This window comes from Mirounga angustirostris, unplaced genomic scaffold (genome assembly GCF_029215605.1).
Source record: "Mirounga angustirostris isolate CCGP_5_RB_7025 unplaced genomic scaffold, mMirAng1.0.hap1 SCAF_12, whole genome shotgun sequence".
In the NCBI taxonomy this organism is placed as follows: Eukaryota; Metazoa; Chordata; class Mammalia; order Carnivora; family Phocidae; genus Mirounga; species Mirounga angustirostris.
The window spans coordinates 50,362,577-50,379,589 of NW_026991720.1; the positions used below are offsets into that span (position 1 = coordinate 50,362,577).

Here is a 17,013-nt window from a genome sequence, read left to right on the forward strand (position 1 = left end):
ACCTGAGCCGAAGGCAGACACTTAACGACTGAGCCACCCAGGCACCCCAAGACATGTGTATCTTAAGATTTATATATGATAGATATGTGTCTCTGCATATATATACACACACACACACGTGTATACATATGTACACATATAGATGTGTGTATTCATGTATGTGTGTGTGTAAAGAGAGAGATTGTGAGATCACCACACCTTCCCCATTGCCTCTTCCCTTTTCTAGTCTGATAACTTAGACAAATCACCTCTGGCTCTCAGTTTTCTCCTCTGTCAAAAGAGAGAATGGGTTTTTCCAGGAGATCGCCAGCTTCTAGTGAAATCCCTGGCAGCTTCCGGAGTGCCTGACCCTGCCCACTGTGGCCTGCTGTGGCCCGCTGTGCCTTCGTGTCTCCTCAGAGAGCGGAAGCTCACGAGGCCCAGCACGGCTTCGGCCCTCAGTCAGTGTTGGTTCCATAAATGAAGAAATGAGTAATTCATCCTGTGACTTATTTTTTTTAAATAGCTATATTTGTTTGCATTTGCTGCTGGCTCTTCTGGGAATTGTTAATGTCACTGTTTCCTCCTTTTCAGCTTTGGAGATCATTTTGAGTGGAACAAAGTGACCTCTTGCATCCATAACATCTTAAGTGGGCAGAGATGGATTGAGCACTACGGAGAGATTGTCATCAAGAACCTGAATGATGACTCCTGCCACTGCAAAGTGAATTTTATAAAGGTAACCCAGGTGGCCCCGTGAGCTCGACCCTAGAAAGGCCTTGGCAGAGCTGGGGCCCAAGGGCACAGGATATCTCAGGGAACGTCTCACCTTCCCCTTTGTGCCATCGGACAAACAATGCCAGGAGCTCCCTGGTGTCCCCCCTCCCAACGTCTCTCACCTGGATCAGGACCATGGCCCCTCTGGCCTCTCTCCTTCCACTTGTATTCCGCTATGGTCTATCCTCAAGGCAGTAGCCAGAGGGACCCTTTTAAAACATAATTCATCATGCTACAATATGGATGAACCTTGAAGACATTATGCTCAGTGTAAGAAGCCAGACACGAAAGGACAAATACTGTATGACCCCACTTGTGGGGTACCTAGAGCAGTCAGACTCCTAGGGACAAAAAGTAGAATGGTGATACCAGGGGCTGGGGGGTTGGGGAATGGGAGTTGGTGTTTAATGGACACACGGTTTCAGTTTGGGAAGATGAAAAAAGTTCTGGAAATATATCATGATAATGGTTGCACAACACTGTGAATGTGCTTAATGTCACTGAATTGTATGCTTAGAAATGGTTAAAGGGGTACATTTTGTTATGTATATTTTACTAGAATTTAAAAAAAGAAAGTCATGCTGTATATCACAGAAGGCCCCCCCTACAACTTCCATCTTTCCCAGTACAAAAGCCTGCCTCCTGACCATGCCCACAAGCCCCTGTGTGGTATGCGCTGCCCACCCACCCCATATGTTCACACACGCGCACGCACATGCACACCTATATGAACACACAAGCCTACACATGGCTGTAGGCACACACCCCTACCTATATGTGCATAGGTCTGCATGCGTGCACGCACACCCCCACTCCTTTCTCTCCAGTCTCAGCTCCCACCACCCCCTCCTCCCCTTCCTTCCCCACCATCCTCTGACCACATTGGCTCTCCTCTCTCCCCCTCCTTCTGCTTGGATCCCTTTCCCCAGATCCTTCCGTCATCAGCCCTGCCTTTTTAGTCACTTTCTGTCACATCCCATTTTCTTCAAAGTGTTTCTTCCCACCCAGAGTTAACTTGCTCACTGTTGGTTTACTTGGGGATTTTCATTTTCTGTTCCCCACACCCTCCTCACCGTCCCTGAGTCTGGAAAAGCAAAAGCCTGATCTAATCTTGCTCACTGCTGGAGGCTGATGTGTGGAAAGGCTCATGAACATTCGTAGGGTAAATGAACAGATTGGCCAAAGGCAAAAGCATGGAATAGTCTGCTTAACTTTCCAAGTGCTTTGAGTCCCTTAGATTCCTCTTGCCCTTAAAAATTTCATGTATTTAAAATGGTCTTAAAGGAGTATTTGCATTTAATTAAGGTCAAAATCCTAAGCAGAGAGATGAGGCTCTAATTGTGGAATTTCATGCAGTACCTCTCCACACCACCTATAGCTGCTGGGGGACATTATGGAGAGGTGGACTGGGGTCGTTCTTATATCCTATAATTCAGACTGGGATGTAGACAGATAAAAAGCTAATAGTGTTTGGGGTGAAATAAAAATGAACCTGCCTCGAAAACTTCATGGAGTCTCTCTGCAAAAAGAAGAAAAGGCAACCTGGAGTAGGGATATATGCCCCCGTCCAGGTGAGGGCACCTGCTTCTCCGCAGCTCCCCCCAAGAAAATGTGCTCGAGTCCCCTTTCTACCATCCACCTGGTACTCACACACTTAGGGCCAGAGGATCGATTTCTGTGGCTATGAGAGAGGAGGGAATTAGAACATTGGGTGTGCCCCCAGTGTTGAAAGAGAATCTGAAAGCAGATGTAGCCCTTCCCAGATGCACCACCTTCCTCTGTGGCATCCCACCATATTGCCAGCATTGGATTTGTCAGCAAGTATCTGTAACAGAAAATCTGACTCCTGCTTCCAAATAAACTTAAGAACCTAGACAGCATTTGTTTCCCTTTTCCTCCATTTTTACGTGAGTAGAGACCTCAGGTTTATGTTTCTGATGCAGCTCTGTGATGTTGCTGTCCTCTGTCCTTCCTCCCATCTTCCCCACAGACATAAAATGGGGAAACCAAACCACCAGAATATGGCCCCAAAATGCTGCTCAACTTTATTGGCTTCCAAATACGGATTCTGTTTTGGATGAAAATAGCACTAGGAGTTTTGATTTATGAAGTAATGCCTTCCATTCTTTCCTAGAGATTTTTTAGGGCAGGCAGGTAGTTGGGTGACTTGGCAGGGAAACGTCCACTCTAGGGAGTTCGACCCCCTCTGCTGGCCAGCTTGCGGTACTGTATAAAACCCACAAGGCTGAGCTGGACTGAGCTGCTCTCAGATCAGGACCAATCCACAGGGTAAATATGGGTCGCATCACGTTCCAGTGGATTGGATGAACAAATCTAGTTTGGGGGAGAAATGATGGGAGAAACAGAAAATTGGTTGCTTTACAAAGGAGCCTCCTTTATTGGTTTACAAAAGACTGTCTGGTTCCTGTCGAGAAAAAATATATATGAGTTACTTTTCTCTGAAATTGTAATAGAGCCATGGTGACATCCACAGAACAGCTATTCCGGGGGGGGCGGGGGGGGCGGGGGAGGGGGTTTAAGAGCCAACCGCATTACTTGGCCGATGTGTGAGACCTGAGCCTTTCCTTCTGATGTTGTATGTAACAAAAGTAGGGGGAAAAACCTGTATCTCTCACAAATGTTGATTGTTGTGTTGCAAACTATAAATAAATAAAGGGTTAGATGTTAAATTTTATTAAGTAATTAAAAGTATGATTTTAAAAAAAGCCAGAACCCGGAACTGGCAAATTATATGCAATGTAGAATCATTCCTATGGCTTTTTTTTTTTTCCTTTACTTTTGTTTCTCTCTTAATATCTGTAATAAGTTGACTCCAAAGTACTAAACTGCTAACTCTCATTTGAATCCTAGGCGAAATACTGGAGCACTAATGCCCGTGAGATTGAAGGTACAGTATTTGACAAGAATGGAAAAGCGGTGCATCGGCTCTTTGGGAAATGGCATGAAAGCATCTACTGCGGTGGCTCCTCTTCGTCCGCTTGTGTCTGGAGAGCGAGTCAGTACCCCGATTAATCAGCCTCGGGCCAGGGGTCGGGGGGCATGGCCAGAGGAACTGCGGGTGGGCTGGCATCAATGTCCGCCCTCTAGGGTCTCCAGCCTCTACCAGCTTTGAACTCTGTTCGAGCCACCAGCCCCTCTTTCATTCACTAGGCCTATCTCAAACTCATCCTCATGCTTATCACCAACACCTCAGGTGGTCTGCTAGGTCCTGGCTTCTTCATCCCAGAGCAAAGCCATGGCTCATCCACGGTTACTCTGTCCGAGGAGGTCTTTCAGGCTACACACATCACCCCTGTGCCTCTCCTGGGCGCTGAGAAGCAGTGGCAGTGAAGTACAAGAGGTCATTCTAGAGTAAGAACGAATAAAGAGAAAACTGTTACTAGACAAGTAGAGTGACCTGGGGCTTCTATAAAGTTACGGGTCGCCCAGATTCACCCAATACCATTAGCCACTCTGATCTCTCCTGTAATTCTAGAAAATACTGAGCCCTGGAAGCAGCTATGGGGAGGGCTAGGGAAGCCAAACCTTCATAACATGTCCCCCAAGACATTTTAAGACTTTTGTCCATCTTCTAATCTGATAAGTATATTTCTAAGTCTTGGCCATATTATAAATGATTATTCTGAGATACCACCATTAGTATGCTTTAGGCTGATCAAAATAAGACAAAAAACCATTCTAGTAGTAACTTAAACCATTAGGATGTGTGCTATTACTTAGCAAGTAAGGGGTTGGATGGCCCCACGGTTGTTATACAGGCAACGTTACCTTTGTCAAGAGCACAGACCACTGACGACACAATCCTCCAGTCCCAATACGGCAGTGATGTGTCCCCTCATGGATGTAAAATATTTATCATGATTCAAGACCATATCCCCATATGACAGGTCACTAAGCAGGAGAGAAGCGAGAACAAAAGAGTTGTCTTCTCTTGTGTCTCTCTTTTTTTCAGGAAATATTTACTAGGATTCCCCAGCAAATGTATCATTAAGTCTTGTCAGCCTCAAGTGGGTCCAAACCCATCCTTGAGCCACTCAGGGGCAACTGGGTAGACAGAAGAGATTCAGATGGGCTTAGATTCACCCCCAAGGGAGGACACAATGCCACATGAACAGATCAGTTTCCCATTAGCAAGTAAGAAAGGGAAATAAATGTAGGGTAAGCAACCAACAGTGTCTCTTTCACTGGGTAGCAACCATATATGGTCCCAGGGATGGCCATGAAGCCAGAATGAATTGGCACCAGTGGCCACCTTCCAAGCTTTAGAAGTTCAGAGAGACCCTCACTGTCCTTTGCTTAAAGTATGTATCAGAGATGAAAATTGCCTTCCTCTTTGGGATGTTATAGTAGCACCTTGACAAAGCACATGGTGGGTGTGAACTGTTACGCTTGTTGTTGTTGCTCACTGACTTTGGTTTCTGCCTTGGCCATGAGCATCCCTGGCCCATCTTCAAGAAGAACCACTGTCTTTACTCCGGTGGTTGGGAGACTGGGCTGGATTTTTGAAGGCACAGTAGGAAGCTTTGCTACGATTCTCATGACTAGGGTACATGGAGGATTAGAGTTAGAATTAGACAGAAAGGACTCCTGAAGCTTGGAAAACTGGGTTTGCAGAATAGTTCAGGGAAAGTGTTTGTATTCGTACATGAGAGTAACTCCTGCTAGGCTAGGAGTGGATTTTATTAGCCTGCATTTGGTTTACTCAATATGGAAACTTGGTATTTTTAGCTTGATTTTTAGTTGGGATTCAAGTTAGAGCAATACACTTGGATTAGACCACTTGGGCTGCTATAAAAAATACCACAGATCAGGTGATTTAAACAACAGAAATGTGTTTTCTTACAGTTCTAGAGGCTGGGAAATCAAAGACCAAGGTGCTGGCAAATTTGGGTTCTGGTGAGAGCGTGTTCTTGGCTTGCAGTCAGCCACTAGATCAGGGCTGCACCCGTTCAACCTTATTTAACCTCAATTCCTTTCTTAGGCTCCTTCTCCAAATACAGCCATAGGAAAGGGTAGGGCTTCAACATATGAATTTTGGAAAGATACAAACATTCAGCCCATGACAGTGCCCCTGGCCCCCGCAAACCACACCCTTCTTACATGTAAAATATTTATTCCATCCTAACAGCCCCCTAAATCTTAACTCATTCCAGCATCAACTCTAAAGTCTAAAATCCAAAGTCTCAGCTAAATATCATCTAAATCAGGTATGGGTAAGACTTGAAGTATAATTCATCTCCGCTGTGAACCCATGAAGCCAAAATGTGCTTCTAAATACAATGGCAGGACACCCGTAGGATAATTCCCATTCCAGAAAGGAGAAATAGGAAAGAAGAAAGGGGTGATGGCTACCAGATAAGTCCAAAACCCAGTAAAAAAAATGCCATTAGGGGTGCCTGGGTGGCTCAGTCGGTTAAGCGTCTGCCTTCGGCTCAGGTCATGATCTCAGGGTCCTGGGATCGAGCCCCGCATCGGGCTCCCTGCTCGGCGGGAAGCCTGCTTCTCCCTCTCCCACTCCCCCTGCTTGTGTTCCCTCTCTCGCTGTCTTTCTCTGTCAAATAAATAAATAAAATCTTTAAAAAAAAAAAAAAAGAAAAATGCCATTAGATCCTAAGACAGCAGATGATAATTTTTGGCTCAATGCCCCGCCCTCTGGATCCGCTGGGGCAGTGGCCCTGCTCCCAAGGCCCCCAAGGCTCTGGGTGGTGGCAGCATGGCAGGTCGAAACTGCAGCAGTGGCCCCACCCTTTGAAAGGTGGAGGCAGCCTCCCCCCCGCCCCTGGCCTGTGTAGTCTGGGCCTGTGGTGGGAAGGGCAGCTCTGATGATCTCTGAATCACCTTCACTCGTTCTTCCCTTTACTTGAATGATAACAACATGTTCGCAGCTGGAGAGCTGGATGGTCCCATCCTGTAGAATGGCAGTAGTCCAACAGCCTTACTTCATTCGGTCCTATTTTCTCTGTCCCCTTCACATCAGGCAGCATTTCTGCTGGTATAATCCCATGTTTACTCCTGGCTTCAGCTGAACTAGATTTAAATTTAAATATGTAAGATTTGGAGGGACAAGAATTGGTTAAAAAGAAGGGCAGGCATGGAAGAGAAGAATAACCTTGACCACTTGCTATGGGTTCCACACTACTCTAGGAACTAGACAGAGTTCCAGGAGGATTTGACATCTCTTAAATGAAAAATGGATTCGCCAGAGTGAGAGTCTTGTTCGTCCGGAAAAAATGGACCCAGGGTTCTTTTTAACGTGTTTATTATTATTTTTTAAAGATTTTATTTATTTGACAGAGACACAGCGAGAGAGGGAACACAAGCAAGGGGAGTGGGAGAGGGAGAAGCAGGCTTCCCGCAGAGCAGGGAGCCCGATGCGGGGCTCGATCCCAGGACACTGGGAACATGACCTGAGCCAAAGGCAGACGCTTAACGACTGAGCCACCCAGGCGCCCCTTAACGTGTTTATTTTTGTAAAAAATTATTTTTATTTTATTTTATTTCTTTATTTATTTTTTAAAGATTTTATTTATTTATTTGACAGAGAGAGACACAGCGAGAGAGGGAACACAAGCAGGGGGAGTGGGAGAGGGAGAAGCAGGCTCCCCGCAGAGCGGGGAGCCCGATGCGGGACTCGATCCCAGGACCCTGGGATCATGACCTGAGCTGAAGGCAGTCGCTTAACCAACTGAGGCACCCAGGCGCCCTGTAACAAATTATTTTTATAGCTTACACAGTATAAAAACTAAATGGCATTACATGAATTCCCTATATGGCCACACAAAAGAGGTCTGATCCTTGTAGGTAGAAGAAAACTTCTAGAGAAAAAGATTTATAGAGGAACATTCACCACCAGTTTGTTAGCCAGAATACTTTACTAGAAATGGGAGGATTTAGAGCTGAGAGAGAAAAATTATAGCTGATCTGAGATGAAAAAGGTGAAGGAATTAAAATGTAATGTAAATGGAAGGCAAGTTAGAGATGAATGATTTCTTTTTCTTTTAGATCCCATGCCAAAGGGCTATGAGCAATATTATGGCTTCACACAGTTTGCCCTGGAATTAAATGAAATGGACCCATTGTCAAAGTCTTTATTACCACCTACTGACACTCGATTTAGACCAGACCAAAGGTAAGCACTTTTTAAAAGATCTTTATCTCCAGAGATGTAAAACTCCTTATGAAAAGTCTTACTAACAACTCCCAGACCACCAGAGGTGCCCGAGAGAGACAGTGTCATCAGGAGTAGAGGCCTCGGGGGCCTTGCAACAATCATGTCCTGGAAGGAAGGGAGCCCAGCTTAATTCTACGGGTGGCCTGACCTTTATTCATCAGTAGAGCCTTATTTCAATCGAAATATCCGAAAAAGTATTTATTTTTAAGAGTTTTATTGCATCCAATAATACAGAACTTATTGTGTATCTGAAAGAGTGAAAAGCACCCAGCTCCCTAACCCCTCAGATTTAAATTATTTTGGTGCATAAAAATCTAACTTCTGATCCTACGTTTGCTGGCAATAAGCTGTGTAAACTTTCTTAGTCCCGGTTTCCTATTCTGTAAAATGGACATAATTATCTCTGCCCTTGGACCTAATTTAAGACTCCAAACCCAGAAAGGAAAAAAATATACATATATTTGGCTTTATTTAAGAAAAAAAAACCCTTCTTCATGGCAAAGTAAAAAATATGTATATATACATTTATATATATTTTTATATTTTTAATATATTTTTTATATTTTTGTGTGTATGTGTATGTATACATATGTGTATACATACACATATACATAAGTGTATATATACATATATATACATACCCAGAATTAAATAGATAAATGACAAACTAAGAAATCTATGTTTGCAACTCATTTCATGAATTGGTTCCAGAAATCAAGATGAACTCATTAAAAAAATGGACACAGGAAAATGAACTGTTCACAAAATAGGAACTGCAGCTCTCTCATAAACATATGAAAAGATGCTCAGTCTCACTGAAAGAAATGCATATGTTTAAAAACATGTTGACATACCAATTCTTCACCTACCAGCCAGCAAAGATTCAACAGTCTGATGTGTTCTGAGGCTCCCGGGAAAGGGAGTGGTGAGGAAGCAGGTGGGATGAGAGATGGGGACGAAAGGGACAGATTCCTCTTTATAGATACAATTTTTTGAACCACGTATGTATCACCAATTCCACAAAGAATATCTTCCCTAAGTACCGCAAAATACCATTTTTAGGGTTGGAGAGGGTTCTTATGGATAGGGAAGCATATTGAATCTCCAGTTCTAGACACAATTCGAGTAGTCACAATGACAGTATTTTCTTGGCATTTGTGTTCCGTTATTTTCCCCCTCACTGCCCCAGGTTCCTCGAAGAAGGGAACATAGAAGAGGCTGAAATACAAAAGCAGAGGATCGAACAGCTGCAGAGAGAAAGGCGGCGGGTCTTAGAAGAAAACTGCGTGGAGCACCAGCCCCGGTTTTTCAGGTGCGCGCGCCCATCACGCGGGTCCTGGGCTGACAGGGACTGGCGACACCTGAGGCTTCTGGACGAAGGGAGGGGACGCCCGCATCCCCTCCCCAAATGCGAGCGTTCTTGGCGTCTTTCTTGATCCGGAGTGCTAAAACCTCTCCTCTGGAAAAATGGCACGTGCAAGGAGTCTAATGCTTGGTTTGCAGAAGTTCCAGAACACTTCAGTTTGGATGTGGAACATTTACTATTCATTTTAAAATAACTTGCCATTCAAGGTCTTGTTAAAAGTAGACGTAAGGATTTAGAAGGGGCGGGGCACCTGGGTGGCTCAGTTGATTAAGCAACTGCCTTCGGCTCAGGTCATGATCCCAGGGTCCTAGGATCGAGGCCCACATCGGGCTCCCTGCTTGGCGGGAAGCCTGCTTCTCCCTCTCCCACTCCCCCTGCTTGTGTTCCCTCTCTCGCTGTCTCTGTCAAATAAATAAAATCTTAAAAAAAAAAAAAAAAAAAAAGATTTAGAAGGGGCATCAGAGACCATCGGCGCTCCACCCCCTTTCATAGTAACTGAGAAGAAATCTACAGAAGGCCCCAGTGAAATGTCCTGGACTGGGGCCTGGCCCTCCTGCCTACATGCCAGGGCTCTGTACGGTTTGGGGGGCTTTTTTGTTTGTTCCTTAAAAAAATAAATAAACAAACGAGGCCCACAGAGGAAAGCAGCCGATTCTTGCCCTGCCGGTTCCACCCCTCTCTTACTTTTCAGAGCAGCCAGAGCTTTGTTGTTTGGGTTTTTTTTTTTTGTTTTTGGTTGTCATTGTGTTTTAATGGACCACAGTACCTCCTAAAGGCTCACCAGTAAGGTACCTGTTAAATTGTGGTCCATTTCTACAATGGAATATCATGCAACTGTTTAAAAAGAAATCAGGATTCCCTACTGCCGGAGTCACCAAACTTGTCCTATAAAAGACAAATGGTAAATATTGTTAGCTCTGCAGGCTGTAAGGTCTTAGTGGTAATTACCCAAGCCCACTGTGCAACATAAAGGCAGCCATAGACAATAGTGAAGCGAATGGGCATGGTGGTGGTCCAGTAAAAAGGGATTAAGGTTAAAGGGGGATCTATCTATGAATAAGTCACAGAGATGAACAACACGGCACAGGGAATGTAGTCAATAATATTATAATAATGTATGGTGGCAGATGGTGACTACACTTACTGTGGTGACCACTGATATAATGACATGTATAGAACTGTTGAATCAATATGTTGTATACCTAAAACTAATATAACATTGTATGTTCATTATACTTCAATTAAAAAAAAAAAACGCAATAATACGAAGGTAGGCAGAAGGCTGGATGTGGCCGTTGGGCTATAGTTTGCTGACCTTATTGTGACAGTGGAAAATGATCTCCAGTAGATATTGTTATGTCAAAAACTCAAGGGGTAGGACGCCATCCAGGGCTGTCATTGTGTAAAAAATGGGAGAGGGGTGGAGTGTGGGTGTGTATGCATGCATGCTCATACATGCATGAAATTTCTCTGAAAGAGTGAAGCTTCTAAGATCGTTGCCTCTGAAGAAAAAGGACTGGAGTCTGGGAGATAGGAATAGAAAGAAGACTTCTACTATCCACGCTTTTGGACCTTCTGAATTTTTATCTATCTAATATATTATCTATTCAAAGAATAGTGAACCAAGAGTCTCCTGACTCTTACGTCTTCTAATTCCTTCTGTTTTTAATGCTAACTTATAACTTGATATGAACAACCTGGTTGATTTGTAGCTTTTACATAGTCACACCCAAGGTGGTGGCCGTCATCCCAGCCACGTTTTATGTATGACAGACTCTTCCCTTATCCATGCTTCTCTCAGAAGCACCATTTTTCGCAGCCTCTAAGTTTGAGAAGCCGAAGTCAGAAGTAACAAAATCGTTTCCGGGCTTCCTGTTCCCTCACAGTCCCCGTATGAGACTGTCAGGGATATTGTATATGCACATGGAATGACAGCCAGGCCCAGGGTGGGGGGGGGAAGAAAAGAGGGAAAGGGAAAGAGGGGTTATGACAGTATTTTCAATAGCCTTCAAGAAATTCTTTTTATCTTTTGCAGAAAATCCAACGATGACTCCTGGGTGAGCAACGGCACCTATTTAGAACTTAGAAAAGATCTTGGTTTTTCCAAACTGGACCATCCTGTCTTATGGTGAAAAAGGAAAGAAGAATGATACACCCTTCTACTTCTCCTGTGTTTGCTTTCCGAAGCCACACACCTGTGTCTGTGTATTTAAAAGAAATTACTTAGAATGATCGCCTGTGCTTAGCTTAGCATTGTAAGTATTTAAGTATGTATTTTCTTCAGTAGGTTTCTTTACAATTTCAAATGTTATCACGATTGTTTATATGAACGTAGAACACCTTGATATTTCATTTTATATATAAACTATTTAATAAAAATGAAAGATTGAATGTTAACGTGTGGGTTAAAAAAGAAGCTTTAACACTAATTTTCCAAAGGTTAGGAAAATTCAAATTAAATTTATGCCTTATAAAATTGTGTTGGAGAAAAAAATTTATCTCTCCCAGGTGCATTAAGAAATACGGATACCCAGGGTTACTCACTCATGCATAAGCTACCCAGGTTTAATTTGGTAGCTCAGATATCTTTTTGCCTCCGACAGCTCTTGAATTGCTCATACAGAACAATTCTGCTGGTGCTGGAGTCTGAAGAATATTTGCATTTGCATTTTGGTGGTTGGGAGGATGGTATAAGATTAGTGGAATGTGTGTTTTTCTATCAGATAGATATGGCACCTTCCTGAAGAGGAGAAAGCATTTGAGCTCATCCCTCACTAGAGGAGTATTGCCTTATGTGCAAAAGTGTACCCTGTTAGGCAGAGAAATTGTCATCAGTCTGAGAAATTCCCATTAATTAAATGCTATAGGGGCATCCCAGAGACACAGTAGGAGATTTCTCCTTAGTGAGAACGGAACTCTTGACAAGTTAAACTGTTTTTCGCATCTCACTCCCACCCCCAGTTTCCCCACACTTTACCACAGCTCTGTTGAGTATGGAATGTTCCAGTTTAGTCTAAAACGTACAGTGCATTCCACACAACAGTTTGACTTTCTAAAAGTTTAGCAAAATAACTGATTATTTTAAATAACTCAACAAGTTTTTCTTAAATACTGTTTTGGTGTTTTCTACCTCTTAATAACACCATATTTTAGATCTTGTATAAAAAGTTTGACCATCTGCCTTATAGATAAATGTAGAGAATTGATGTTCTTCCTTTGTGTTGTGTTCTGATAAAGGTTTGACTTATCTCTTTCCTATACTTCTTACTCATTTCACTCTTGTGAGTTTTGCAGCAGTCTTAAATAATACAGATTATAACTACTAGAAGGGGAAACTTTGTCATTTTAAATGTTAAAGTACAATAATACAATTTGTGCAGTAGTTGAAGTGTTATCAAAGCAATGCCAACTTCTGCCCAGATTACATTAAAACCAAAGCCTAATTTTTAAGCCTTTTACTCTGATGTCCATAATAATCCTATGGAATATCAAGTATAATGGTGTAGTAAAAAGATTTCTCCAGAAAACACTTAACGGATATTTAAAGCATTTCAGAGCATGTAGAATTCTATGAATGAAAAGTAGAATAATAATGGTAAAAAAGAATGCATGATTTTTTCAGGGTCACACCAAATAACCAAGTAGTTGGACAGCATTGCATTTTCAAAATGGAGAGTTTTAAAGTGGGTTAGTAGCCTTTTGGAATCTGCAAGTGATTAGCATTTAAAAACAATACATAGCTCATTAAATATGACATTCATTCCTTCCAAATCAAGGAGTCAAGATGAATACAATGCGAATATCATTTCCATTTCTAGGCAGTTTCGATGACACCATCAAATTCTTTGGTATATATGCTTTGTTCTTTTCTTTTCAAGCATGTATCCAAATTCTCCTCACAGACAGGAAAAAGCAGGCTGTAGATTTAAGGATACTCAAGGGAAAACCAAATCTAGTTTTCAAATTATGAAGGAAAATGTAGACTTTTAGCAATACTGACTACCAAACAGGCCTCCTCTAGAAGCTGGCTCCAGAAAGACAAACAAACAAACAAACAGAAACCCAGCACAACAAAAACAAGACATGCAGCCTGAAGGCATGTAGCTCTGTCATACAGTATCTGGGAATTTTTTAATTGTCCCACTGCTGTTATTTCAATTGACTTTATGCTTTATTTTGGAATCACAAGGATAAATGGACCAAATACCACCATTGTAGTCATCTTATTTGAGATGGAAGTGGTGATAAATTAGAATATGACACAGAACTATATGCAAATTTAAAAAGCTACGAGTCAGTACCAGCCCTATAAAGGGCGTTTCTGAAATTTAAACAGCTTAGTGATGCATCCTGTTATTAGAGTCTTAAAACTACCTTGAGGGGGAAATGGCTTCTTTCTTCCTTCAGTCCCTATCCTCAATAGCACCTTCCCATCTCATTTGTGTTTCTGGGGCATTTTCTACTTTTAAGACAAAGAAAACTGAAACATGGCATTCTTTGGGAAGAATGGAGGTAGAGTTTAACTTTCTGGACTTTGAAAACCCCAATTCAATCATTGCAATCACTACGCCATCTGAGATACATGCTTAAACCTCCCTTTTCTTCCTGATTATTCCATCCCAAATTGATGGCAAATTAACATATATATTCTTGGAAACGGGACTGTGAGCAGTCGACTACCTTGTACTTCATATGTGCCCGTGGCCTCTATTGATTACCCCAAGCTGCAGATCATTCTGGAAGAGTCCAGCAGCCTCCTGTGTAGCCTGGCAGCAGATCCCTTCCAGCTGCAGGCGCCAGAGCCTCGGCTGGTATTTCCCGGAGTCAAATGTAATCATCAGAATCCCAGCACGACTCTCCCTGCTCTTCACCTCCCAGAAGTCAGGCTGCTTCCGGGACTAACTGAACAGCCAGAGTGCACTTTAGGCCAACAGTCCAATCCTCCATCAAGTCCCTAGAGTGCCCCAATAGCCCACAGTCTTTGTGTGCTTCCTGTGGGGCTCTCTGGAAGAGAAAAGTATACAAGCTAAAAAAACAAAACAAAAAAAATCTCTTCATGTTTACTTCATTTGAACTGCTGCTTTTCTCATGTTCTACCTTTAATTACTTCCAGTAAATCACTTGCTTGGGCTTCAAGGACTGTCCCTCATCTGTATTTTCCAGATTTATGATGAGTGGTCTTGTTCTACTATAAACAGTGTCAACCCTAAAAGAAAAAGAATAAAGTTTTTATTTGGCTATTGAACCTTGCTGTAGGCCTACCACATAGTCCATGAGTTAATTATATTATGCCCTCAAGCTATCATAGAATTTTCTCCGGCCTTTTAGTTATGAATAGGAGCAATAAAGTTGTTCTTACGATGTTAGGAATAATAGTTCCAATGTATTGGCATAATTCATTTGAATGTCTTTCATTTTGATATTAACATTGGCATAAATCTATTTTTGCTACCAGATGATAGCTATTTTCATGCGCTCAACTTCCCTCTGCGTTGTATAAATCTGTTACTTGGTGTTAGTCTTTATTTTTCTGTGTTGGAAATATTTATCACAAGAGTATCTTTAAATCATGACAGAAAATGCAAACCATTTTCTGAGACTTTTGTTTTGAGTTACGCAATGATAAGTTGCTAATGATGATTTTATCTTCCTCCATTACCCTCAGAGGATACTTTAAAAAAAAAAAAAAAAAAGGATACCTGTTAATCTTCTATCTAGCTGTGTGTAAGATTATTTTCTGTTTAAATCCCACCCTTCCGCCTATATACCCCATTCTCCCCAAAAACTTCGTACTCATTTGTTTATCCCCCTCATGTAGCTAGTTGACGGTGAATAAACAACATGGAAAAAGGGCCACCTTTGTCTTTGTTTTTCCAGGTTAATGGGTATTAGTGGCTGCTGAAGGGGAACAAGACGCTAAGCTAGGCTCTTTTGAGGAAGAAACATGCCTGGTTATCTAATGTGATAGAGATTTGAAATAAGAATACCCTGGGACATAAACTGGGAAACCATAAAGTTGCCATACTACAAATGTAGGTCCCTCAGCCCTTAGGAGGGGGACCTGAGGCAGCTGGAGCCCCAGACAGCCCCCAAGGAGCGCCCTGTGTTTACCCCAGCAGACTATGGAAAGAGGTTTTTCTGTGTGCCCCAACACGAAAAAGGAAAACGCTGACTGCTCATACCAATTTAATGGCCCTTATGAATGACTGACTCATCTCCTCCTCCCATATGCAAGTTGTGTCCTTTGCAATGCCAGGAACATTCTTAGCCTCCACTAAAGACCCACCCGATTCATTGACATATTTATCATGGTACATGAGACAGTGGATCACAGAATTATGTGCATAAACTCACATCTCTGTATTCCTAAAAACACTTAAAGAGACAACCAAAAACAATTTATGAAACTTGATTGGATCCTGGCTTAAAAGAAAAGAAAAATAAGGTATAAAAGACATTTTGAAGATAATCAGTGAAATTTGCATGGAAACATAATGCAATTCTTGCCAATTTTCAAATATGTGTTGTTGATATTGCCTGTTGATCTGAATCAAATCTGTCATCAGAGGGGGGCCATTTTCCAACATTATTCAAAATAGGGTTATGAACACTAAAGAAAATCTTAACAAGCAACCTCAGAATATTTTAACATGTTAGCCATTGCTGAAATAGGTCTTAAAGCATCCTAAGGTGTCAGCTTTGAGGAGGCAATCAAATCTGGAGGTACGGGTTCCAGGCCATTGGTTTACAAACTTAGTCATACAATTTTCTACCAGCACTAACGTGCTTGATGGCCACGAGTAACCCGCAAATCAAGACATCACCGTCCTCCTCCACACCCAGACAAGGGTTTCTTTTCATGGACTTAGTAGTTGGGGTCCCTGCAGGAAACCGAATCTAACTCCGGTAGTTCAAGAGAGGAAAATGAAGGGACTACTTGCGGGCTTCTAGCAGATTGAAGGCATATTATTAACAGCAGGAAGTTGTTACCACCACCTGGAAGTAGCTAGAGCTCCAAAGAGGGGAAGGGCCAGCGGCAGCTGGAGTGGAGGGACATTTGGCCTCTGCTAGAAAATCCAGCCCAGAGGAAGTTAGAACTATCCCAATCTCTGTCTCCTCTGGCCGCCATCCTGGTGGCCGAACCCATGAAGCCCAGAACTAACAGCTCAGCCCCCAGGGCAGGGCAGCCGGGGCGGGGCGAGGCGGGGGTGGGAGGCTCGGCAAACAGAAGAACAAGCATCTGGATCTTATATTGACTGGAGGCGTTCACGTCTGGGCTTTGAGAGGAATCTTCAGTAAGTAAATAGGCTTAAGCGTCTTTTTTTTTTTTTTTTTTTTGAGAGGATAGAATTTGTTAAATTATTTTGGCTCCTAGTTATTTTACCAAGGATGAATTGTAATTAACTGTGCTTTAAAAAAAAAACCAACAAACTCTGGTTCTCTGTGATATGGCTATTGTCAAATTTTTGATGAGCTAAGGGCAGCCTCTCTTCTTTATTAAATGCCATAATTTAAACAGATACCAGACTAGGAAAGATCGATCAACTTCAGCAGTGATTCTCAACTTTGGATAATGTGCTGGTGGGGGTGATTTTATACACAAACACACACACACACTTCCCAGAGAGCCCCACATACTCTGTTCACCAGCATTTGCTCACCACTGAGCTGAGACACCACCTTCTAACTTTATGATTGT

The 17,013-nt window shown here is 42.5% G+C and overlaps 1 protein-coding gene across 10 annotated transcripts in view; it reads left to right on the forward strand.

The window, feature by feature from the left end:
- Positions 1–15,166, forward strand: part of OSBPL3 (oxysterol binding protein like 3) — a 176,180-nt gene extending 161,014 nt beyond the window's left edge. For all 10 annotated transcript variants that reach the window (XM_064575146.1, XM_064575152.1, XM_064575147.1 and 7 more), the window contains 5 exons: positions 574–718; positions 3,628–3,772; positions 7,780–7,906; positions 9,138–9,260; positions 11,350–15,166. In XM_064575146.1, the coding sequence (XP_064431216.1) occupies positions 574–718; positions 3,628–3,772; positions 7,780–7,906; positions 9,138–9,260; positions 11,350–11,446 (637 nt within the window). In that variant the 3' untranslated portion in view covers positions 11,447–15,166. The remainder of the gene's footprint in view (positions 1–573; positions 719–3,627; positions 3,773–7,779; positions 7,907–9,137; positions 9,261–11,349) is intronic.
- Positions 15,167–17,013: the final 1,847 nt, after the last annotated feature.